Source organism: Melanotaenia boesemani, chromosome 13 (assembly GCF_017639745.1).
Source record: "Melanotaenia boesemani isolate fMelBoe1 chromosome 13, fMelBoe1.pri, whole genome shotgun sequence".
Lineage (NCBI taxonomy): Eukaryota > Metazoa > Chordata > Actinopteri > Atheriniformes > Melanotaeniidae > Melanotaenia > Melanotaenia boesemani.
This window is the reverse complement of record NC_055694.1, coordinates 1,440,921-1,467,099: the sequence shown is the minus strand read 5'-3', so window position 1 is coordinate 1,467,099 and position 26,179 is coordinate 1,440,921. Positions and strand designations below refer to the sequence as shown.

Genomic DNA, 26,179 nt, shown 5'->3' with positions numbered 1-26,179 from the left:
CTTTTTTTTTTTTTTCTATGTACAAATACAATATATAACATTTTAGACGTCGTTAGCTGCTGTTTCTCCGCCTTTGAGATTAATGCAGCGATGCAGGCAAACGTTAGATGTCCTTTTTTCTGGGAATTTGTGGGAATTTAATCTGCCTTTTGGTGGGTTGTGGTGTAAAATAAATTTGTGCTCATCACTTCCACCTTAATGTAAAGAAACAGCATAACAGTCCCTGCTGATGGCAGCTTTAATAATTGTGTGGATGCAGACTCGTAATTCCTCCTCCATTTTCTTTGTATATTGGTAAAGATTCTCAGCCAGCTCGTTTTACAAGCTGCTTACTAATAACTGTCCTGCTGACCTTCTCTCGTCCAGATGACCCGCTGGAGCGAACCCTGCAGTCTGGGTTCGGGTGTCCGGTGACGGTGAACCGCAGCACATTCAGTCAACTGGAACCGTTTCATGTTTGATTCCAGATGAATTTCTTCTCTTCTGGGTGTGATGGTGTATGAAAAGTGTTGTACTGCTTAATTTAATCAGGCCTTTTAAATCTGAGAAATATAATGATTATGTTAATAGGCCGAATAAAAATGATCTTTAGTATTAAACAGACAACCACATCTACTTCTGACTGAAACATTGATTTCTTTCCATTTATTATGTAATCAACTTAAAACACTGCTGAACATCTGTGATTATTATTGAAAAATTACATAACAGTCAGTCAGCTGCTAAATTCATAAACAAATAATCCGTTTTAATGCGACAACCGTCCACTGCTCCCGTTCCATGACGGACGCATTGATCGTATCCTAGCAACCGAAACTTTTGCTGAAGAAGAACAATTTCCGGTGGCGAGGTCACGTGACTTCCAGAATAGAGTTGAGCGATGGCGACGCCGTTGTCGGCCATCTTAACTGCAGTTGGGTCGTCTTGGCTTCAGATGGAATTTAAGATGATTTTCTTCTTTCAAAGACGCCAGACATGAAGACAAAAATACCACCATGAAGTACAGAAATACAGCATTTAGTGACCAGAGAAGTGTAAAACTCCAGAACATGTTTCCCTGTTTCACCTGGACCAGCTGGGGGCGGGGCTAGTGGCTCAGGTGGAAGAGCGGGTTGTCCACTGACCGGAAGGTTGGCCGTTCATAACCCAGCCAGCGTCAGATCCAGTCTGGTCCTCCTGATAGTAAAACCAAAAAGTTCGTCAGGATTTTTAATAGTTAAAATAATAATAAATAATTATCTAAAAATAAACAGGAGTAAATAGAATGACATAAATAAGCCCCTCCTAGCGCCCCCTGGTGGTCCCGCAGCAGTTTCTCTGGTGGACATTTTTAAACCCGAGGCAGTAAAATCAAAATGATCTAAAACCCCGAACAAGAAGATTCAGACTTTAATTCAGCTGCAAACCCGCCGCAGAAAACCGAAGCTTTCACCGATTTAATGAGCAGGTTTGTAAAAAGAAGCCGACTTGCTGGAAGGTTGTCGGGTTCTGGAGGAAACACAATAAATTCGACAAAGTAGAAAAGAAACTTAAATCTGGTTTTTATTCTTCATGATTTCTAATCCACCTTTACTGAGCTGCTTCTGGGAGGTTGTGAAACGTGTTTTTACACAACGATGCATCTTTGTGTAAAATAACTGACGTTTGAGGATTTAATAACTAAGTAAGAAATAAAAGACGGTTCATTTCTTGGACATTGTGACTTCAGACTTTACTGAGCAGAAAAGAAGCTGCATGTAAACCTGGTCCAGAGCTCCAGACTGGACTTCTCTGGACTCAGATGCATCTGCAATGGACCATCTCACCATGGAGACCTGGACCACGTCAGACCAGATCAGGATTCCAGATCTTTTTTGGAGCAAAGAGCAGGTGGAGCATCCAGATGTTGTCAGAACGACTCAGAGTTCACCGTCAGCACTTCAGAGGAGGAAGAGCTCCTCCTCCTCCTCCTCCTCTGAGGACAAAGTGTGTGAAACACAGCGTTTATCTGCAGACTCATCAGACCCAGAGGCAGACTGTCCTGAACAGAGTCCTGGATCAGCCTCTGTCGCCCCCTGGTGGCTCCTCATCAAACTCTGCAAAACCTAGCAGAGGAAAGAGTTCCTGATAAAACCCTCACATGAATTTACACCAACAACATCCTCTCATTTAGACCTGGACTAAAACACGGCAGCAGATTCAAACATTACTGCACTTGAAACCATCTCATGGGGCCCGGGGCCCAAAACCGGCCCTCCAGAGGATCCTATCTGGTCCTCCAGAGGATCCATGTTTAAGAAAAAAGAAGTAAATAGATATAAATTAAAAAGTAAATGAGATTCATGAAAAAGAATTATAATTATAAAATGTATTAAATGTTTTAAAATTGATCTCATATATACATAATATATATATATTAATATGAAATAAACATTTTCTGTAGCGCTTGGTCCAGTGAAGGGCGGCGGGGAAGCTGCAGCCTACCGCAGCGTTTAGCAGGTGCATCCTGGACAGGTGGTCGTCCATCCCAGAGACAAACAACCACTCACAGGAAGAAGTGAACCAGTTAACCTAACATCAGGTCTTAGGATGGTGGGAGGACGCGGGAGTACTCCACACAGAAAGGCCACTGTTCCAACCCAGCCGAGGATCAAACCAGCGACTGTGGCCACTGTGCAACCACGACACCACCGTGCAGCCTACAAACATGAAACATTCTTTATATATAAATATGCATATATGGTGGAAGCTGCTGCTGCAGATCCCGTCCTGTTTCCCGTCACGTATTAAAGCCTGTTAATGAGGCGTGTGGAGGAGAACATGTAGAAAGTAAAACTTCTAGAACATGTTCAGACTTTTCATCAGAGAACAGCTGGAGCTGCTGGTTAAAGGACTAAAAATGACTCTTTAACTTCAGATCTGTTCATTTTTGACCAGGGATGTTTTCTATTTCTTTTTCTACTGTTCTGAACTGGAACACGTGGTTAGCGCAGCCACCTCACAGCAACAACAAAAATCTTTTCCCTCAGACCACAAACTACATGACGTATAGCCACGCACACATGCAACCACATGCAGATACATGCACATGAAGCGGCGTCCTGGGCCAGCGCTGTCCCAACCATTACCCATCACACTGGAACATAAAACCCATGAACACGTTAGATAAATCCTCCTCCCACTGACCAAAGATGTGATGTCCGGTTAACTGGTCTCTAAATCCTCCCGAGCAGTGAACGGTTGTCCAGCTGCAATGGACCGGTTACCTGTGTGCCTGTCCAGGTGTACCTGCCTCCCACCTGCTAAATGCTGGGACAGACTTCCGCTCACTGCGACCCTGATGTGGACGAAGTGGTACAGGAAATGAATGAATGAATTAAAATGGAATTAAATGCATTTTTTCCAGACATCACCAGAGTTTACATTATTAACGTCTGGTTCTATTATTTGATCCAGTCGTCCACTGAATTCCATTTAAATAAAAAAATGTTGCTTTCTGTGGCAAATATGATGAGATTAAACACAATTAATCCAGAAATATATAAAAATTTATATAAAAACAGTCAAAATATACATTTATATATCATAACCTGGATAATTAAAATATTTACTTGTTTTACATGTTTTTACTGCTGCTGGAAATAAGAATTATTTCTGTAATCTTACATGTTTACATGATGTTTTCTAATGGGGGCATTCTAGAAAGGGATATCTTTTTTTTATTTTATAAAATTATATGTATTTCATATTATACTTTATTATCCATCCATCTACTTATACGGAGTCGGGTCGCGTGGGCAGCTGCCTAAGCAGGGAAACCCAGACTTCCGTCTCCCCGGCCACATTCACCAGCTCATCCGAAGGGATCCCGATACATTCCCAGGCCAGCCGAGAGATGTAGTCCGTCCAGCGTGTCCTGGATCTTCCCCGGGGCCTCTTTCCGGTGGGACGCGCCCTGAACACCTCACCAGGGAGGCGTCCAGGAGGCATCCTAACCAGATGCCCGAGCCACCTCATCTGGCTCCTCTCGATGTGGAGGAGCAGCGGCTCTACTCTGAGCCCCTCCCGGATCACCGAGCTTCTCACCCTATCTCTAAGGGAGAGCCCGGCCACCCTGCGGAGAAAACTCATGTCCGGTGGCTTGTTTTCATGATGTCGTTCTTTTGGTCACTACCCACAGCTGAGCAGTAAATTCAGAGCGTCTTTCAGCTCAGCTCCTTCTTCACCACGACAGACCGATGCAGAGTCCGCATCACTGCAGACGCTACACCGATCCGCCTGTCCATCTCCCGCTCCATCCTTCCCTCACTCCTGAACAAGACCCCGAGTTACGTGAACTCCTCCACTTGGGGCAGGACCCTATTGCAGACCCGGAGAGAGCACTCCACCCTTTTCTGGCTGAGGACCATTGTCTTGGGCTTGGAGGTGCTGATTCTCATCCCAGCCGCTTCACACTCGGCTGCGAATCGCTCCAGTGAGAGCTGAAGATCACGTCCCGATGAAGCCAACAGAACCACATCATCTGCAAAGAGCAGAGACCCAATCCTGAGGCCACCGAACCGGATCCCTTCAACACCTCAGCTGCGCCTAGAAATTCTGTCCATAAAGGTTATGAACAGAATCGGTGACAAAGGGCAGCCTTGGCGGAGTCCAACCCGCACTGGAAACGATTCTGATTTACTGCCGGCAATGCGGACCAAACTCTGGCACCGGTCGTACAGGGACCGGACAGCTCATACAAGCAGGTCCGGCACTCCATACTCCCAGAGTACCCCCACAGGAGTCCCCGGGGGATACGGTCGAATGCCTTCTCCAAGTCCACAAAGCACATGTAGACTGGTTTAGCGAATCCCCATGTCCCCTCAAGACCCTGAAGAGGGTGTAGAGCTGGTTCACTGTTCCACGACTGGGACCAAAACCACAATGCTCCTCCTCAATCCGAGGTTCAACTATCCGACGGACCCTCCTCTCCAGCAGCCCTGAATAGACCTTACCGGGGAGGCTGAGGAATGTGATGCCCCTGTAGTTGGAGCACACCCTCCGGTCCCCCTTTTTGAAGAGAGGGACCTCCACCCTAGTCTGCCAGTCCAGGGGAACTGTCTCCGATGTCCACATGATGCTGCAAAAGCGTGTCAGCCAAACCACCATAACTAGCCATAACCAGCTAAACTAGCTATAACTAAACTGTCTAAACTAAACCAACTAAACTAAACCAGTTACACTAGCCATAACTAAACTAAACCAGCTAAATTAGCCATAACTAAACTAAACCAGCTAAACTAAATCAACTAAACTAAACCAACTAAACTAGCTATAACTAAACTAAACCGGCTAAACTTAACCAACTAAACTAGTTATAACTAAACTAAACCAGCTAAATTAACCATAACTAAACTAAACCAGCTAAACTAGCTATAACTAAACTAAACCGGCTAAACTTAACCAACTAAACTAAATCAGTTAGACTAGCCATAACTGAACTAAACCAACTAAACTAAATCAAGTAAACTAAACCAACTAAACTAGCTATAACTAAACTAAACCGGCTAAACTTAACCAACTAAACTAGTTATAACTAAACTAAACCAGCTAAATTAACCATAACTAAACTAAACCAGCTAAACTAGCTATAACTAAACTAAACCGGCTAAACTTAACCAACTAAACTAAATCAGTTAGACTAGCCATAACTAAACTAAACCAGCTAAACTAAATCAAGTAAACTAAACCAACTAAACTAGCTATAACTAAACTAAACCGGCTAAACTTAACCAACTAAACTAGTTATAACTAAACTAAACCAGCTAAATTAACCATAACTAAACTAAACCAGCTAAACTAGCTATAACTAAACTAAACCGGCTAAACTTAACCAACTAAACTAAATCAGTTAGACTAGCCATAACTGAACTAAACCAACTAAACTAAACCTTCCAGCGGAGATAACTGATAACACTGATGAAAAATATTCCAAATTTAATTTGAACATTTTATCTGAAAAGTAACCAGTAGGGGGCAGCGTAGGGACCAGTTGGATCATACATATGTGTTAAACCTAAGGGCCGCGGGCCACATCCAGCCCGTGTATGACTTATCTTTGGCCTGCATGATCATATCTAATCATATCAAAGCTGGCCCGCCGACTGCACACACCACCATAATACTACAAGTCCCACAATGCACTGCCAGCACGTCAACCACGGCCGCGAGCATGTACCCTGCTTGTTCTCCAGCAGCCTGACGGAGCTGCCCGAGTTTTGAGGCCTGACAGCAAAGGTAAGACATGTTTTTTTACAAACGTGAAGCATAAATCGGGTCTTCTTCTGCCTCTGGTTCGGTGAATCTTGGTCATATTAAGATGAAACTTCCAGCTGTGGAATCTGTGAGATGTGAGCTTTCAGTAGAGGAGCCGTTTGTTCGTGTTCATGGGGAGACGCCATCTGTGTTTACATGTTTTTTGGACTTTGTGTACCTGGTCTTTGAATTTGTTGTCTTAACTGTGTTTGTTGGTGATAGAAATGGTTTTATTGAGCTGGTAGCTGAGATTCTGGACTTTCTGTGGACACCACACATGTTTATAGTTACATCTACAGACCTGACGCTACACCCGGAAACCAGATGTTAACCCTTAACTCCCGGTAGCGGAGGCTGCAGGTGCAGAGGTGAAGCTAAACAGTCAAGCTAAGAATGAAAGTTTAGAGAAATTATATCCAGAAATGTGGATAATGAAGCAGTGAAGCTGCATGGATAGAAGTTATTGTGCATTTTGTGAACATTTCTCTCTCCTCACCATCTAGAAGCTGTGAGATTCTCATCCTGCTTTCTGTCTGTTCACCTGATGCTGATATTCATCACATATTGTTCCTTCTGTGTTTAGAAGGAAGCAGCTTCACAGCTTTAAATTCATCCTGCTGACTTTTTACCTTTTAGTTAGTAAAACCTGAACATTTCATCCTTCTTTCTCATGAATATGTGATTTTATATATGAAGAAATATTTTAACTGTTGCTGTTTAAAGAGAAAACTGCTGTTAAACCTGTTTATGTGTTTAGTGCAGGGGTCTGCAGCCTTTCCAATCCAAAGAGCCATTTTTCCCTCAGCCAGCTAAATAAAACTCCTTTAGAGACGCAAATGTTACCAGACTTTTAGAAAAAAGATATAATTTCAGATAAATATCTACTATAGAAGAACCAGATTTTATTTCTATTTTTAGGTTTTAAAATAAAGAAAAACATAAAACTTGTGTAAAAAGAGGAAAGACAGACTTTCTTCTTCTGTATGTAGATATTTGTTGGAGAATGAAAATCTTTCAACCTGACATTTGACTTGATGAGGAAATTTTTGGCTGTTCTGCAAAAACATTTTCACTTGAAATTATGCTGAAAAAATCATACAGAGACATAAAAGATGAACAATTTATTTATCTTTTCATTGATTTAATGATAAATGTGGTGTCATAGGCACTGAACCAGTCTGGCCCTCAGCTTGTTCCAGGCTTTTCCATTTTGACCTGCTGTGTAATGAGTCCCTGCTTCAGCGTTCCAGTCTGGGGCCCCACCAGCAGACCCCGGTCACAGGACCTCCGGGACCGGCCGGGGAGACGTGGCCCGTCCATGAAGGGATGTCCAGGTCAGTAAAAGAATCTGGAACTTTACTCTTCAATAAACCGGAAGCCGGTGCAGCTGCATCCAGATGGAGTCACGTGAGAACACCTGGAGGATTTAGTCGGAAGCATTTAGACCTGTAGCCGTTCTGGGCGATGCTCCAGTTCAAGACGCAACACAGTGGAGCTCAGTTTGGCAAAATCTCCCACATGATACTACACGTTCAGCAAATCTGTCTGGTCTGAGTTCTCTATGCGCCCCCTAGTGGAGTCCTCCAGTCAGCAGCCGTGAGAACAATAATGAAGATGAGGTTCAAAAGGAAAAACGTTCTCAGTTTCAGGGCTAAAGACTTGTTTAGGAAACATGTTTTGCTTTATGAAAGTGACATAAGTTGGTCACAACCAGAGCTCTGAGGGGGCGTAAACAAGTTCATCTGGGTGATAAATAACAAGCAGCGTACAGCAGAACCTGCCAGAGTGAAGCTGGAGAAGAGCCGCTGGGCCTCACCGAGCAGGAAGTTTCAGCATCCCTTTTCTTTACCTGCACACCTGTAGGACAGACAGGACGAAGAGGAGGAAGAGAGGAAGACTCATCACACTGGCTGCTTCACGCTGGACAACCAGACAGAAACGCTACAGGCTCGAGAAGCAGAACCAATCAGAACGAAGATGAAATGATTAGAAACCAGTTCATTCTGCTGAGTCATCAAACCAACACTGAATGTTTGGTCCAAATTTCCATGCAGCACTTAAACACATCATTTTACCCCTAAGGGATGGCGGCTAGCTGCGGAGCACACATACGTAGACACCTCGTAGACCAACGCTGAGGTATCAACGCGGCCGCCATCTTGGATGGGTCTCCCGTGCGTCTCCAATGCATTTATTTCTGAGGTGTAGCCCGGCTTCAATCATCGCAACACCACAAATTTTTACTCAGTTTTCTTACAGGTTGGTTCTTTACAAACAGCAAAGATGAAGTTATGCTGCAGGTCACATAAAAACTGCTTTCACGCTGAAATCATTTCATTACGCTCTTTAACAAGGACACATTAAAATATTAATACATGTATAAATTAATTAATCCGACACTTAACACAATAAACGAAACGAACGAACGAAATGGCTGACAGGACTCTGACATCTTGTTCTGTTTCGTTTTGGCGAATGACGCTCTGCTGCCCTGACCACGCCACGCCAGTTATTGCAACCGTAGGCTGCACAAAATACGGGCATACTTTGCTGCCTGGACTCCGGTTGGTTCTGAAACTTGCCTGGAATGCGGAGATCCATCCAATATGGTGGCGGCGCTGCATCACGCTGCAACGTGTAATGAGGCTTGTACGTATGTCTATGGCTGAAGAGTGGTTGTCCACTCCAGAGTGCCCAATGAACCCCAGTATACTGTCCCGGTATGTGTACTGGTCTGTGGCTGCATGTGGCAGACTGGATGCAGAACATTGAACTGGGTTAAAATGGTGATGTCATGGCACCGTTTCATGGCGTTATTCACATGAATGTCTGCCAACAACAAAACCATGCCGATGATGCTAACAGTAACGAATAATGCTAATAAAAACAACAGATGACGGTAACCTAACACCCAATAACGATGCTAACAGCACCTAATAATGATGCTAACAGCAACTAACGATGCTAACAGCAACTAATAATGATGCTGACAGCAACTAACGATGCTAACAGCAACTAACGATGCTAACAGCACCTAATAATGATGCTAACAGCAACTAACGATGCTAACAGCACCTAATAATGATGCTAACAGCAACTAACGATGCTAACAGCACCTAATAATGATGCTGACAGCAACTAATAATGATGCTGACAGCAACTAATGATGCTGACAGCAACTAACGATCCTAACAGCACCTAATAATGATGCTGACAGCAACTAACGATGCTAACAGCAACTAATAACTAACAACTAACTAAGAAACTAAGTGGCTAGAATGACAGACAACTTTTTTTGTCTGTTGGGGGAATTGTGTTGCCCACACACACCCACCTATAAAAACATTCAACATTCAAAATGCAACTAAAATCAACTAAAATGATAAAAAAAAACAAGAGAACCCACTATTAATAGTGATGAATAAACCAAAGTAAAATGACCTCTGCTGCTGCTTCGTACAGAGGATGTCTTCTGTTGTCCAGAAAGGCCTGAACTCCAGCCCCGTGGATCTTTCCACCACCTTCTCCACAAAGTCAAAGGTTCTGGTGCTCAGAACGGAGCCAGAATCATTTTGATGAGCTTTTCCAGTCTCTTTTTGTCCGTTTCCTCAGCATACAACAGAAAAGAAAATGGCGCTCGACACCACTGACTAATAAAACATACGCAGCATTTCCCTGCATACGTCCAACGACCTCACCTTTGATGCCAACAGCCTGGAAGGGTGGTTTTGACCTAGGATAGTCCACCACCATCTCCTTGGTCTTTGATGCATTCAGACCAAGGCAGTTGGCAGCACACCAGCACCACCTCCCTGAACCCCTTCTCCTGTCCATCACTAATCCATGCCACCATTGCTGTCATCAGACGTCTGGATGTAGCATGATGCAGTATCGTGATTAAAGGAGCAAGGACAGTCCCCCATGGGGCGCCATACTGCTCACCACCATCCTGGAGACACAATTCCCCATCCTAGCAAACTGTGGCCGTCCCGTCAGACAGTCTGTAATCCAGGAGGTGATGGAGGAAGGTGCATCCCTTACTTCCAGCTCGTCTCAGGGTGGAGGGCTGGGTTGTATTAAAAGCACTTGAAAAGTAAAAAACATCATTCTTACATGTCCTGCATGTCCAGATGACAGTAGACCCGAAGAAGCATGAACAGGATGGCGTCCTCCACTCCAACATGCTCCTGATATGCAAACTGAAGAGGGCCTAGTACAGGTGCCAAAGATGGTAAGTGCATCCTGGTACACTTACGCCCAAGTTAATGTTGTGGGATAAAATCGTGATCTTGTATTTAAACAAAGAACTACTGTAGGGAAGGAAAGCCCCGCCTCCAGCACCACATGACAGCACCTGGACTCCCAGCAGTCTGCCACTTAATGATGACGTCCCTCCTGTTGGTTGCTGCTGGTGTTGTTCTTCCTCTCAGATGTAAGCCGCTTTGGATACAAGCGTCTGCTAAATGAATAGAATAATAGAATAGAACAGAATAGAATAGAATGTTGAACCCTTCTGAGCTTCTCCCTGTCCCCTTCATGAAAGGCCTCCTGGACTTTAGTCTGGCTCTGAACTCGCAATATGACTTTTAGCCTCTTAAGCCGGACCCCTCAGCATCCACCCAAGTCCAAAACAAACCAGTGAATGAGTCATAACTGTCTTCTGCCCTCGGGTCAGCTCGGGAGCACTCTGGTCTGGCCTTGGGCTCACCACCTGCAGGGGGGGCCATAGGGGTCGGGTGCAGTGTGAGCTGGGCGGCTGCCAGAGGCGGGGACCCTGGAGGTCTGATCCTCGGCTGCAAAAGCTAGCTCTAGGGATGTGGAATGTCACCTCTCTGGCGGGGAAGGAGCCTGAGCTGGTGTGCGAGGTTGAGCGGTTCTGGCTAGATATAGTTGGACTCACCTCGACGCATGGCTTGGACTCTGGAACCACTGTCCTTGAGAGGGGCTGGACCCTCTTCCATTCTGGAGTTACTCCCAGTGAGAGGCAGGTGAGGCAGGGGACATTGAGTCCGAATGGGCTGTGTTCCATGCCTCTATTGTTGAGGGGGCCAGCCGCAGCTGTGGCCATAAGGTCGTCGGTGCCTGTCGTGGCCGTAACCCCCGAACTTGTTGGTGGACACCGGCAGTAAGGGATGCCGTCAAGTTGAAGAAGGAGTCCTATCGGGCCTTTTTGGCCTGTGGGACTCCAGAAGCAGCTGATGGGTATCAGCGGGCTAAGTAGAACGCAGGTTCGGCGGTCGCTAAAGCAAAAACTCGGGCATGGGAGGAGTTTGGAGAGGCCATGGAGAATGACTTCCGGACGGCTTCAAGGAAATCTTGATCCACCATCCGGCGGCTCAGTAGGGGAAAACGGTGCTCTGTCAACACTGTGTACAGTGGGGATGGGGGGCTGCTGACCTCCACTCGGGACGTTGTGAGGCGGTGGAGGGAATACTTTGAAGACCTTCTCAATCCCACCTACACAACTTCCGATGAGTCTGGGGACCCTGGTGTTGGCTCTCCCATCTCTGGGGCTGTGGTTGCTGAGGTGGTTAAAAAGTTCCTCAGTGGCAGGGCACCGGGGGTGGATGAGGTCGACCAAGAGTTTTTTAAGGCTCTGGATGCTGTAGGGCTGTCTTGGCTGACACGCCTCTGCAGCATCGCGTGGACATCGGGGAACCCTCCAGTCCCCCTTTTTGAAGAGGACCGGAGGGTGTGCTCCAACTACAGGGGCATCACATTCCTCAGCCTCCCTGGTAAGGTCTATTCAGGGGTGCTGGAGAGGAGGGTCCATTCAATAGTCGAACCTCAGATTGAGGAGGAGCCATGTGGTTTTCGTCCCGGTCATGGAACAGTGGACCATCTCTTCACACTCTTCATGGTCTTGGAGGGGACATGGGAGTTCGCCCAACCAGTCTACATGTGCTTTGTGGACTTGGAGAAGGTGTTCGAACGTGTCCCCCGGGGACTCCTGTGGGGGGTACTCTGGGAGTATGGAGTGCTGGACCCCCTTGTACGAGCTGTCCGGTATGACCGGTTTTTAGGTCCGCATTGCCGGCAGTAAATCAGAATAGTTTCCGGTGAGGGTTGGACTCCACCGTTGCTGCCCTTTGTCACCGATTCGGTTCATAACTTTTATGGACATAATTTCTAGGCGCAGCCGAGGTGTTGAGGGGTGTCTCGGCTGGCCTGGGAACACCTTGGGATCCCCCCGGACAAGCTGGTGAATGTGGCCGGGGAGAGGGAAGTCTGGGTTTCCCTGATTAGGCAGCTGCCCCCGCGACCCGACTCCGGATCAGCGGCAGAAGATGGATGGATGGATGGATGTGTATATGGATGTGTATATAAATCAATATATATATATATAAATAAAAAAATATATATATATAAATAAATAAATATATATGTATATTTATATATATATATATTTAAAATTAAATAAAAGGGCAGGTGGGCTGAAGGTTTATTCCTCCAAAGGGGGGGGCACGGTAGACAAAGTGTGAGAAGCACTGGTATAGAGCAACATATTATGCAGCCAGGACTGTTTTATCATTCAAACAATTTTAATCAGGCCAGAGATCCTGATTCAAGTTACTTTTTCTTGCATTGATTATTGTGATGTTCTCCTTTCTAGTCAGAAGCTCTGCAGCTGCTAGAGAACGGAGTTTGTACCAGGACTGGGATGACAGACTTCATCACTGCACCGGCGTCCAGTCAGTTTTATGTAGGATTCTCTTGCTGGTCTTTAAGCCTCTTAATGGTTTTTACTCTGAATGTTTATCAGAACTGCTTTTATATTACGAGTCTTGCAGAAAGCTCAGATCTCCAGGGTGTCGAGCAGAGATATGGACTCGAGTCACTCGAGACTTGACTCGGACTCACAATTTTGTATTCGTGAACGTTTCCAATGATCTCCTGTCATTTCTTCAGACGTAACGTCACGCAGATGCCAGCAGCTCCCGAGCAGCCAATCAAAACACCGACAGCACCGGAGAACAGCTGTTGCTGCAGCGCCTGACTAGCTGGGTTAAATAAAGTCAAGAAAACCGTCTCAACCTTACCTGTTTATCTTTGGGTTAGGATTAAACTTCTGGGATTTCATGACTTTTTCACAGCTTTATTTTTTTAAAACGAACAGATTTCTGATGCTGTTGCTAAACTAGAGGATAGCATCCTGTTACGCATGGAATCAAGTAGGGCTGACAGTCGATTAGTCAGTAATCAAAACGACTAGTCGACCAATCGGATTCTGTATTTCAATTATTAAATGGATCTTATGTCACTTCCAGCTTTGAAATCTTGTGTAAGGTTGTTTTGTAAGTCCAACGTTCCTCCTCTTTAAATGTTCGAGCGTTGCAGACGTACTTCGTGGTCCACAAGGTCCGCTTCCAAACCACATGTATTTAATTTATTTTGACTATTGTCAACAACGTCGACTAATCATCGCAGCACCTAGAATCAAAGGAGTGCCAGAAAAAAAAATCTGGAAAAGAATACGTAAATAAATTAAATATGGAAAGAAATTAATTAGAAAATAAATATGGAAATAGAATAAAAGTAAATATATTTATAATTTATATGTATCTATTTAAATATAAGAAACAAACAGTATTTTATATTTATTCATCCGTATATTTCCAATTTTTTTAACATTTAATAGTTCTATTAACACCTCTATATTTCCACATTTATTCATATTTTTTATTATTTTTATTTTCTATACATTTACACTCTATTATCTTTATTACTACTTCCATCCACATATTGACTTTATATCTTTAGCATTTCGTTTGTATGTTTCCACATATTTATATTAATGTTTATTTTAACATTCATGTCTACTGTTTAATTTATTGGCCTTTTTCTTATTCTTTTCCAGATTTATGTTTCTGTTGAGAACTGTTGTTCCATAGTTTCATCATTCACCACAAAGTAAAGACAAACTCCAGTTTTGAGCCCAGGTCCCGTTTATATAAAACAGTGAAACAGTCCGAAAGATCCGTTTCACACCAACAAACTCCGGCTGGACGACAAACTCCTGGATCCAGACTGAAAAGCCTCCAGTCTCAGAGAAAAAAACGTCTGGAAGGTTCTGACGGGATCGGGAAGCTCTTCCAGACCTCCAGCAGGTGGCGCTGCTGAGAATCAGCAACAGTCAGCGAAGATTTGTCGGAAAAAAATAATTTTTAGCAGCTGAAAAATAAAATTGGAATGTGCAATTTAATTAAATAAATGTTTTTTTTAACATTAGAGGATGAAAATGGTGCAGCTTCTAATTTTAGGTTCATATGCGACGTAAAACCAGAGGAGCTGAAAACCGGCTGATGGCCAGAGCCGTCGCATGAGACCGGAAGACCAGACATACGTATCGGTGCACGGATGCTGGTATGATCGGAAGTCCACAACATCAACACAACACTGAGCCTTCATGAAGAACTCAACGGGACCGAGGAAGACGGCCATGGAGGGCAACTCAGAGCCGACTGCACAGGGCCGGACCAAGGAGACGATCTGTCCCACAGCCCGGAGCCCCCTCGTAGATAGTCGCTGTTTCCACCGAGTCCGGCTTAGGATGGGATGGTTTGGTAAACACACAATCTTTGTTGCATTTCCACAGCAACTGTACCCTTACCTGGTAGGCGGGGTCTCAGCTGGATAGCGATGGATGCGTCAGCTACGTTACAGCATGACATCATAGCACCGCGACGCCCTGCTTGAAGAAAAAGAATTGAATTCCTTGAAAGAAGGAACACGGAGTTGTTCCTGCTTTGTTCTTATTGGCAAGTTGCAAGAGAAGGACCGACACTTTCAGCCAATCAACGGATTGAGGGTGGAGCTTGACACACTAAGTTTAGAACCCCAATGGAAGGGTCTAAAAAACGTAGAACGGCTTGGATCAGATATACAGGCACAGTTTCTAGTTTTTGTCTGTAGAAATGCAAAAGGAAGTTCGTACTGTCCCGTCCTGTAGAAACAGGGCTGAGACCGTCCACACATCCTGGTTCTGTAATGGAGCAGCCATCAGCCACCTCTTCTACAGCGAGAAGATGGCCTTTCCCACTAGTACTAAGTTAGCCCGTCCTTAATTCAGCCGAAACCACACTACCCCGGTTTTGATTGCTCCCATTACAACAGAGGGCAGTGGAGGTTGCGTTCAGTGTGGGCGGGTTGTCTTAGCCAGTAAGTACCAAGAAGTCATTTCTTTTCGAGTTGCACTGTCCAGCTCACTCTGGATTTTTTCGTTAGCCAACAAGCACCAAAGGTCTTAACCTCTGAGTTGGACCATGGTGATCGTTTCTGAAACGTCATCCCTGCTGCTAGTGCTGCACACAGTGGCGGCTTCGGGATCCCCCGCGGTACAACAGCATGGCGGAAAGGAAATGAATGCATGATTAACAGGACTGTCCTCTCTGCAAGCTGTTAGGGAGATCCGCTTCCTTTGAATCAGCTGTGTTTGAGCAGGGAAACATCTAAAACTTGAAGGACATACTCGGACAGTGGTCCTCGAGGGCCAAACTGGACATCCCTACATTTTGTAGGGGTGTGACATCTTAGGTACCTCATGATGCGATTACAATCCAGGGTGTTAGGATCCGATCATAACAGGATGTCAAATGTCTGTAGTATTACTATTATATTCAGGCTTTAAACAGCTTACATTTGAAGTAAGTCTTGTCTGTTCTCATGTCCATAAAAACCAAAATGTTTCCAAACGCCGGCCTTTAAACCCGATGAGATCTCGTACTCGGTAACAGTGGCTGAAAGGCTAGCTTCTGGTATCTGTTGTTTACCTTTTTCCACCGGTCTGGATGGCATGCACGACTTTTACTCATGTAAAGATTATACATTTTTTTAACATTTATGAATTGTTATTTAATCGGCATGAGGCGCATCGAGATGGATTGATGAATTGGCCCAACTGCAGTCCAATCCAGACTGTCCAGACCCCTCGGTCACGATGGAAACACCTCCCGAGGTGGTGGAGAATGATGACCAAGATCCTGCAGGACTTCCAGATACAGACCGACTAAATGGTGGAGGCCAACCAAGCGGACATTGTGATCATGGATAAGCAGCAAAGGAAAGCCGTAGTGATGGATGTAGCATCCCCATCGATGGAAATATCCGGAAGAAGGAACACGAGAACCTGGAGAAATACCAAGGACTCAAGGAAGAGCTGGAGAAAGCCTGGAAGGTGAAGGTACCAGTAGTACCAGTGGTGATCGGAGCTCTGGGGGTCGTGTCCCCCACCCTGGAGAAGAGGCTCCACCAGAAACCTGGAGAACCATCAGACACCTCCATCCAGTAGAGAGCAGTCCTAGGAACAGCTGAGATGCTGGAGGACCCTCGAGCTGCCAGGACTCGTATTATATTATCATGTGTTCTCGTTTTTAAACACCAAAAATTTAGTTTCATTTCTAATTTGTTTTAAAGAAAAAAAGCCTTTATATTGAACATAAAGTGCGTATTCATGACCTTGTGATACAAATTTTATAGAAAAATTGATTTAATTAATGAAAAGAACGTTTTTAAATATAATCCATTTTCTCATCTGATCTCTTATGCTGAAAAATAAAAGTTTCTCCAAAAAGAAATTGTCACAAACCAAATTCTGTCTTCGTGGCGAGAGCCGAAATGTTTTTACCAGAAATGGTTTCCGTATAAAAACCTGTCTTCAGGTGATCTCTCACGGCTTTAACTCGCTCAGGTATGAAAAAACAGACTGAATATTATTAAAATAATTTACATTTTATTTTTCAACATTAAGAAAACGAAGCTGCAAAAACTGACTTTTCTGTTTCTTCATGGAAATAAGTCCAGAGATGAAACCTTCACGTGACACGAGCAGATAAATTCGTTGTCTTCATGATGCTCCTGTGGGTTGAGTCAGAAATATGCTAGCTATAGAAATTTGATATGTAAATTAATCCAGAAAATAATGTTTCCCAACAAAAATCTCCACATACAGGCTGAAAAAACTGAACTTGTTTTTAAGATAATTGAGATAAATTATGCTGCAAATAAAAACTTTATTTAAAAAATTATTTCTGTGCCGAGCGTCCGGACAAGAAAAACCTTTAGAAAAGCTTCCTCGTCTTCTTTAACCACCTCATTGCTGAACTCTGTCTCATCACAGCAGATCATCTCCAGCCTCCTCTTCCTCGTCCTTCACCCCCGAAACCAGGCAAACCAGCAGCCACACCCACAGTAAAGAAAAACAACTCGTATATTAATATTTCATCATGGAACACAAACACCGGCTGCAGGAGCTTTGCTTAAAAACTGATTTTTTCTTTCACAGTTTGATTCGAGAATTCGATCCTGAAGTTTTTTCGTACTTTGGGAGTTTGCTCAGTTTTTGTCTCCAGATTGAGCAAAAGGAAGATTAATCTGACCCGGGATCAGTTTTAGGACCGGCTCATGAGGAAAACACGTGGGATCTTCACTCCTGCGTCTCAGATTCGTCTCAGCTCAGCTGCATTCAAGTACCTCAGCAGAGATGAAGGCAGTCTAAAGAGGGGTGGTGGAAACAACATGGCCGCCTCCAGTCAGCTGTTCGGTAACTGGAAGAAGTTACAAAAAACGTCCCCAAAGTTCACGTAACTGAAATATTTCACATGGACGTGTGGAGTTGTCCGAGTGACGGGCTCAGAATCCAGACGCTCTGAGATCTCGGTCAGTGAACGCAGCACTAGAAGTCATCTCAGCCAAAGCAAAGTCTCGGATGCGTTTCTTCACTCGGGGAATTTCTTCCGTCTGAATCCGGACCGGCCACAGAACCAGGGATCCGTCCTCAGTCAGACAAGCAGAAAACGCCGAAGTTTGGACCCGTCTGAACAAAAATCTTCGATTTTAAATTCACACTACTCACTAAAAGTTGGGGAAATTTCTTTCAGGCGGACTTTTTGGACGATATAAAAGTTGATGCTACTCCGATACTTTCCTTCTTTACAAGGTGTTGCTCAGTTCTATCATTAACTTCAGTCCTAATTAAAAGTTTAAAATAGGTAATTATGAAAATGATTCCAACACTTTTAACACTGCACGATTAAATAATTCAGATAACTTATAACAGATAACAGAGATGGAGAAATAAAACCCCGGCCACTCAAATCCATTAAAATGGAAAATAACTTTTTTTTTTGTTGGTTTGTCAAACAGAAATTTAATGGTTTAAAATAATTTGAATAATTACATATTCAATCATTTTCATTAGAACTGAAATTAATGAAAAATCTATTGATCTGTCATTTTTACTGCCGTTTTTGGGAGAGGACGTTTTGGTCCTCTAATGACCTAAACGGGTGGTAAATCAAAGCGACCGACAAACATCTGATTAGAGAACAGCATGAATACGTAAAAGGAAGTGGACCTGTTCAGCTTTCGGGATATTTTAGGTTCTGACATCATACGAAAAGCTGAAAATGCCAAACTTTACGTGAGTAGTGTTTATTCAGACGGATGGAGCTCTAACGTGAAATATTCCGTTTCTGTCTTTGTTTCTGGAATAATTTGACCAATCAGCATCACATTCATGAGAGCCAAAAATCTAAAAGAAAACTTTCCAACACTGCTGAGCTTGGGATCCAAACGGGATCCAAACGGGATCCAAACGGGATCCGAGGGAACCTAGCTGACGGTCGGGAGACAAAAAGACTTCAGTTTTCCTCTGAAAGTGGATCCACAACCAGCAGCAAACGGATGACCGACGTCGTCCCCGGAGCAGGAAACATTCAGACGCCTCCGCAGGACGACGAGCGTCGGGAATCTGTCGGGATCGATCAGCCGATCAATGCGACAGCGACACGACCGTATGGCTTCTGTACAGATGAAGAAAAGGCACCAAACACAAAGAAAGCGTCATGTTTCAGACGCTGCGTAGAAACACAGAAAGCTGACACCCTCCACAGATCAATAATCAAGAGCAGCATAAGGCCTTCGTCTTTCATTCAGTTAGTTTAAGGCAGAGAGGAAACAGATGCTGCAGCTCCTTCCTCCTCCTCCTCCTCCTCCTCCTCCTGCGGTGATGTTAGTCTGACGTGGACGGAGGAAGAGGAGGAGTTAGTGTTTAGAAGAGCAGGATGGAGGAGGAGGCTGAGATGAAGGGCAGACAGCTACGGAGGGAGAGGAGAAGATGCAGCAGCAGATGGAGCTCAGTGATTGGTTAGTTTCACCCCGCAGACAGCAGACAGGAAGTGAGCACCCGGGGGCGCCAGAGAGAAACAGAATCACTTCACCATAACTGACTTCGGCAGAAACGCGTCCATCTCGCCGCTTCCGGCCGCCATGGGCGATGCTGAAGACGCAGAGGAAGACGCCGAGGAAGACGAGTGGGAGCTCGGGGACAGAGAGCCGCCGGGTGCTTTGGGGAGGCTGTACATGTAGACGGCACCGATAACAAGCCCCGCCCCCGCCGTGAAGAGCAGGTCCACGTGGAAGCCGAACAGGTAGATGGACATCACCGTGGAGACGATGATGGAGAAGGAGGTGGCGAAGCCCTTGAGGATGTTGTCTGCGTATTTCACCACCACCGCCACCAGCAGCCCGCCGAACGCCTGGTTGAAGATGACGCACCACACCATGTCGGTGTAGCCAAACAGGAAGCCGCGCTCAGCGATGGCGGCGCCGTCATTCCACCACAGTCCCAGCATGCCGAGTGCCATGCCGAAGATCCCCAGCTGCACGTTCCTCACCCACACGGAGGCCGAGCTCCCCTTCAGAATCTTCTCGAAGTAAACGCCAGCGAATCCCGACGACATGCAGCTGATCACCACGGCAACTAAGCCCACCGTGTAGTTCTGGTTAGATCCGTCCGCCACCGACGCCTCTTTGTTTCCTTCCTGCTGCACCTGCAGAGAGACAGAAGAAGGTGACCTGGACTTACTTCACCTGTGCAGGTCAGACGTTAATAAACAGGAACTGCTGCCTCCATCGTCTGGAGCGCAGGCTGGAATTAAGCTTTGTTTGCTCTCTCTATCTGATTCCAGACTGCAGGAATTCTGTGCAATCTGAAAACCAATCCCAACTCCTACCTCAGCAGCCTGGTCATGTGACCGCCTCAGACAGGTGGGTCAGACCTACCTGGACGATGGCGACGCCAGCAAACAGCAGCAGCAGAGAAACCCACTGAACTTTGGACAGAGACTTCCTGAGCATCAGGACGCTGAACAGCGCCGTGGTGAGGATCTTCAGCTGGTACGTCACCTGAGGGGGAGGAGCCAGAGATTACCTGTCAGGTAGTAGTCTACACGGTGTTTCAGATTATTCTGCACATGTAAAAGAGAGAACGCAATTATCCCGTTCACATAAACATAAAAATCTGTTAACTGGGAGTAATCCGATTACTGTAATGATTAGATCTGACGCGTCTACATCCACGTCTGAAATGTGATATTTCAAAAAGCCTGGTCTCCATTTCACAAACCATAATCAGATTACTTTCCGAGTACGTACGCAGTGACAACTTTGTGTTGTTTACAAAACATCTTTGAAGAACATGGCGGTGCTCGCCGTTTAAGAGGTTGCTGCTAACCTCGAAGATCGCTGTCTTAGCGTTAGCTGCTAACCTGGAAGCTCGCTGTCTTAGCGTTAGCTGCTAACCTGGAAGCTCGCTGTCTTAGCGTTAGCTGCTAACCTGGAAACTCGCTGTCTTAGCTTTAGCTGCTAACCTGGAAGCTCGCTGTCTTAGCTTTAGCTGCTAACCTGGAAACTCGCTGTCTTAGCTTTAGCTGCTAACCTGGAAGCTCGCTGTCTTAGCGTTAGCTGCTAACCTGGAAACTCGCTGTCTTAGCTTTAGCTGCTAACCTGGAAGCTCGCTGTCTTAGCTTTAGCTGCTAACCTGGAAGCTCGCTGTCTTAGCGTTAGCTGCTAACCTGGAAGTTCGCTGTCCTAGCGTTAGCTGCTAACCTGGAAGCTCGCTGTCTTAGCGTTAGCTGCTCACCTGGAAGCTCGCTGTCCTAGCGTTAGCTGCTAACCTGGAAGCTCGCTGTCTTAGCGTTAGCTGCTAACCTGGAAGCTCGCTGTCTTAGCGTTAGCTGCTAACCTGGAAGCTCGCCGTCTTAGCGTTAGCTGCTAACCTGGAAGCTCGCCGTCATAGCGTTAGCTGCTAACCTGGAAGCTCGCTGTCTTAGCGTTAGCTGCTAACCTGGAAGCTCGCTGTCTTAGCGTTAGCTGCTAACCTGGAAGCTCGCCGTCATAGCGTTAGCTGCTAACCTGGAAGCTCGCCGTCATAGCGTTAGCTGCTAACCTGGAAGCTCGCCGTCATAGCGTTAGCTGCTAATGTGGGAGCCAATAAGCTGCGAGATAGATGACATGTGAATGTTTTACTTTGTTTATATCCAGACTTCCTGTTCTGTGGGTCAAAAGCAGCACCCTCTGATACTGCAGATACCCCCCCTCGTCATCATCATCATCATGGTGGAAGTCACTGATCATTTGAACCTGGAAGTATCTCATTAATTCAGAAAAACAGCTTTTCATCCTTCAACTGAAAGCGACAGCTGAAGGACTTTATCAGATTTTATCTTAAGCTGCTGATCGATGAACCAAACTGATGGTTCTGAATGGAAGTTTCTCCTTCTTCGTATTGATGAATGAATGAATGAATGAACTACCTGACCAGGCTGTCTGGTTCTCTGGAAAAGGTTTCTGATCAGCAATCAGTGTTTACATGAAGGAACATGTAGAACTTGTTATTATTATCTGACTTCTGGAGTTGTCAGATTAATTAAGTAAACAGCATAATTTGATTATGATAAATCGGACTATACAACGAGATTTCACCCCAATAATAAAATGTCTTCCTGCACGTAGACCGAAGCAGCTAGGACCATGGGCGCCGCCATGTTCAACAAAAACCCGATGTTTTGGAAACAGGAAGTTATGTTACTACATAAGTACTTGAAAGAAATGTGATAATAGACTGGAAAAAGTGGACCAGGTTTTTTAGAAAAATCACATTTCAGACAGGGATGTAGACACATTAGCTCTATTACAGTAATCTGATTACCACCAGATATCCGATGGTCAGTGATTCCCTTTCAGCTGGATTTTATTAAGGAAAACGTGTTTGGGAAATCAGAGAGAAATCTAAAGATGGAAACAAAATTTATTTTGGTCAGAGTTGATGGAAATGTGACGCTGTGTCAGACGGACGTGGACCTGTCCTCACCTGGAAGGTGGCGGCCGGGAGGTTGGAGATGGCCACGTACTGCAGGTTGTTCTGGAGCGTGTAGATGAGGGACGGGACGGCCAGCTTCAGGGTGTCTTTGTACTGCAACACGATGGCGTCCAGCAGGAAGAAGAAGGTGTCCTTCACACTGACTGCAACACACACACATTTCTGTCTAAGCAGCAAGGTGAGGACAGAGCAAACTAAGCTGGAAATGAGCCCCATGTTTCTGTTTAACACCAAATTCTCAACTCAGATTATTAAAAAACAGATTCCGTGTATAACCTGCAAAGCGAGGACCTCCTCACAGAGTACCGCTGAGCATACTGTGTACTATTTTTAATCCTTCAAATCCTGTCAATGTCCCTTTAAAATGGGTTTTATGGATAAAAAAAACCTGCCGTGCTGTACTGGACAACGGCTGATGTAAGAGGATTAGCGGCTGGTCTGAAATAAGAGTTAACTGAAACTAGTTTTGATTGGAGCTTGGAATGGTCCACATCACTAACCCTAAAGAATCTGGCTTTCCAGCGGTGTAGACCGTGGAGGTTCTGGGAAGGGAGTAAAACACACATTTATTACGTCTGCTACCAACGACTAGGCGCGATGAGTTTGCCGGCTGCCATAATTTTCATTAGTTTTTTTTTTCTATCTTTTACCATAGACTGTGTATGATAACAAGTTTCACTACGGAGCATCTCCACTGAAGGCTCTGATCTGTCTCGCGTCATACGTGGCAGCAGCATGTTGCAGCGCCGTGCTGAAGCACTGACCTGTGTGAGCCGGTACGCTGCATTTGTTTTACAGGGCTGCCGACTCTCATGCATCAGCGATGAGACTCACGCAATTAAATGGCTTCTTACGTTCTTGCACTAAAACTCCAATTTCTCACATTGAAAAACACATTAAGAGCGATGCCGGCAAATCCAGAGGTTTGGAAGGATTTCCAGTGGTCGCATTACTTCTGGGCCGGTGTCCCGGCGTATGTGGAAAGGCACAGCGTGGCGTCGCTGCAGCATCGCAGCAGTCCACTCGCTGCTCATAGATCAGTCTGGCAGCAGAGACGCAGGAAGATATTTCAGCTTTACAAACAGCAACGATGGGCAGTATTTAGATTTTCTTGTTTTTTATTTAAAATGGTACTAACTGGCAGTTTTGCCGGGTTTCCCTGTCTGAGCCCATGTTTATTTTTTTCTTTATATATTTTTTGAAGAGCAGTTTTGTTTACAGAACAGAGACTTTATTTTCTATCATACTTATTGTTTTTGGTTGTGTTTGGTTTCATTCATTGTTAATGAGACCGAGAGTCAATAAATTGAGATCAATAAATTTATTGATCTTTGAAAGTATGTACTTGCATTTTTATGGCATTGTCATTATATTAGTTGAAAATGGTTTCAAAACGACAACATTATCACTTTGCACAATATTATCGTTTATCGCGATAATTTCTGACTAAATTAATCACACAGCAAAATTAGCTATCGCGACAGGCCAACGGGTTAACACACAGTATGTGTGTGTACATCTGCACGCTTGGTGTGTGGTTGCTGAGGTTTTTCCTTCTGCCAGCTTTCTGAGGACGTGTCTAAAACTTAGAATTTATCGGCTTCTTTCATTGAAATGAAAAATGGTTGGGCCGGCCACAATGTCCTCACTATGCATACTGTCCCCAATCCAGAGGTTGAAAGGTTGATGATGGTTCTCACGACAAAGCAAAACAAACACACGTCATCAAGACCCTGAATGAACCCGATCATCAAGGCAGAACCAGACCCGACAGAACTCACATCTCTTCTGCTGCAGGATGATGAGCAGACACGTCAGCACCTTCAGGATCTCCGCCATGACGACGGCTGAGGTGGTGAAGAAGCGGTCGCCAGGCAACGTGCGCACATAGCGGATGCTGAGGATAAGTGACGCATTCTGGACCACCAAGACGGCCAAGCTGATGTACTTCAACTTCCTGTTGGCTGCAGACACAGAAACACAAACGCATCATACACGCATTCAAACTGACAGAAACACACAATACACCCCTGACGGTGGCCCCTGAGGCCCAGAAAACATCCCAAACACACAAACATTTCCAAACACACACACACGTTTAGATAACAAACTGTATAAAAACAATGTGATGTTCAATGATGCAGAGAAAGATGAGCTTCTCTAAAAACTGACAGATCAATAACTGATATTAGTTCCTGTTTATAAACATGTGTAAACAAGTAAACACAAACATGTAAACACAAAACACACCACATAAACACGTAGAAAACACACATCTGCAACAATCTTCACTTCTCGGGCCAACAGCAGCATTCAGCTCGGAAACTAGACTCTGTGAAAAGTGCTTTATAAATAAAGTTTGAACATGACCCCCGATAAATAAATACATAGGAAAGAGCACAGCCCCCCCCCCCCCCCCCCCCCCCTCAAGCCTTCTCAATGTGGACAGAGAGAGTGTGTGTGTGTGTTTACTTACACACAGCCAACAGTCCACGTCACCAGCTCTCTGACACACACACCTCATTGTTCCACCTTCAGGTGTCGGCCTCACCTGTCGAGGTTCAGCCTCTAGAATCACTAACCAGTGAGACTGGTTAACTATCTGGTTAGTCCAGTTGACTAGTTCTGGCTTTCATCCACATCAACGTTTAATCAGTCGGCGCGTTAATGAACTCACCTGTTAAACCGGCTGTACCTGGCGCGAGCCTCGTTAAATTGGCTCTAAGTTATGGGTTTACCTCGCTAACCGTCCGGAACTCTGCGGTCTAACTAGCTGTTAACCTCCGGAATGAAAGTCCGAACAGCTCCCCTCTGGTCCCGGTTCACCCGCCCCGCTGCTGGCACGGAGGCCGGGAGAACTGAACCGGGTTCGCTCACCTTCGCTCTGACCCTTCGCTGCCCGCTCCTCCGCCGCCTTGCTCTGGTTCCCTTCGGTCATGCTGCGCGCTTTGTGTCCGCCGTCCGGACCGAGCCTTCAGCCCGCTGCCTGCTCGGCTAACACGCCGCTAGCCTCCAAGCTAGCTCCGTGCGAACAGTTGAGACTCAGCCGGAGCTCCGACCCCCGGCTTGTTGCTCTGTTAATGCGGGAGGAGAGTTTGTCGAAAAGATGTGACCGGAGCTGAGGAGGTGTTCTCCGGAGGGACGAGAGAAGGAACCTCCAGGAGCTGCTGGGGGAGAAGACTCCGTGGAGGCTCTGAGGTGTCCAGGAAGTGAGGAGACTACAGTTGCAGAGATGGGCACACTGACAGGAGGTGTCACTCTGCTGTTACAGCTTAGTGGCAGCTTTCCTTGTGGCTGCCGTTTGCTTGTGGTGTGCCAAGGTAGTCCTAGCCCTGCTCAACATCTGCGGATTAAACTGAATTCTTCTGTGTCTCAGGAAACTTTCCTGACCTCCGGAAAAACCGTCAGAGTGAGACCTCTTCTTCGCTATCCCAAAGAAAAGATGACTTTCTTGTTGTCTTCCAGGTGTTTGTTGCCACCTGCTGGTCAAACAGCGGCGCTACAGGTGCGGTTGGTTTTCACCGGAATCATGAAATTATTCTTTATTTGGTTGTTATTGTTTAGTTTTTTTTATTGTATATATTGTAATAAAAGTAACTGTAATATATTAATAAAGTAATATTTCATTTAAATGTTTGAACATTTATAATTTGTAGATCTGGAAAAGTTCTGATCATCACCTGGAATTAAATCTTTACTGGTTTCATGCATCCATGCTGGTCTGAAATGAGCAAATACAGAAATAAA

The 26,179-nt window shown here is 45.2% G+C and overlaps 2 protein-coding genes across 6 annotated transcripts in view; both read right to left on the bottom strand.

Annotated features, from left to right (window-relative positions):
• Window positions 1-728: 728 nt before the first annotated feature.
• Window positions 729-25,813, bottom strand: slc35a2 (solute carrier family 35 member 2). Of its 5 annotated transcripts, XM_042003941.1 has the most exons (7): window positions 25,310-25,811; window positions 24,214-24,396; window positions 22,424-22,575; window positions 20,335-20,457; window positions 19,501-20,102; window positions 1,067-1,176; window positions 729-954 (listed from the first exon to the last, which is right to left on the bottom strand). In XM_042003941.1, exons 1-6 carry the CDS (start codon window positions 25,368-25,370, stop codon window positions 1,140-1,142), a joined length of 1,158 nt encoding a protein of 385 aa, XP_041859875.1. In that variant the 5' UTR covers window positions 25,371-25,811; the 3' UTR covers window positions 729-954; window positions 1,067-1,139. The 5 variants fall into 5 exon arrangements, with proteins under 5 accessions (XP_041859875.1, XP_041859876.1, XP_041859873.1 ...); XM_042003942.1 differs by lacking the exons at window positions 729-954; window positions 1,067-1,176 and adding an exon at window positions 7,283-8,130; XM_042003939.1 differs by lacking the exons at window positions 729-954; window positions 1,067-1,176 and adding an exon at window positions 13,955-14,390 and having other exon boundaries at window positions 25,310-25,813.
• Window positions 24,440-26,179, bottom strand: part of otud5a (OTU deubiquitinase 5a) — a 47,386-nt gene continuing 45,646 nt past the window's right edge. The window contains exon 10 of the mRNA XM_042003938.1: window positions 24,440-24,708. Within this exon, the coding sequence (XP_041859872.1) occupies window positions 24,632-24,708 (77 nt within the window). The 3' untranslated portion in view covers window positions 24,440-24,631. The remainder of the gene's footprint in view (window positions 24,709-26,179) is intronic.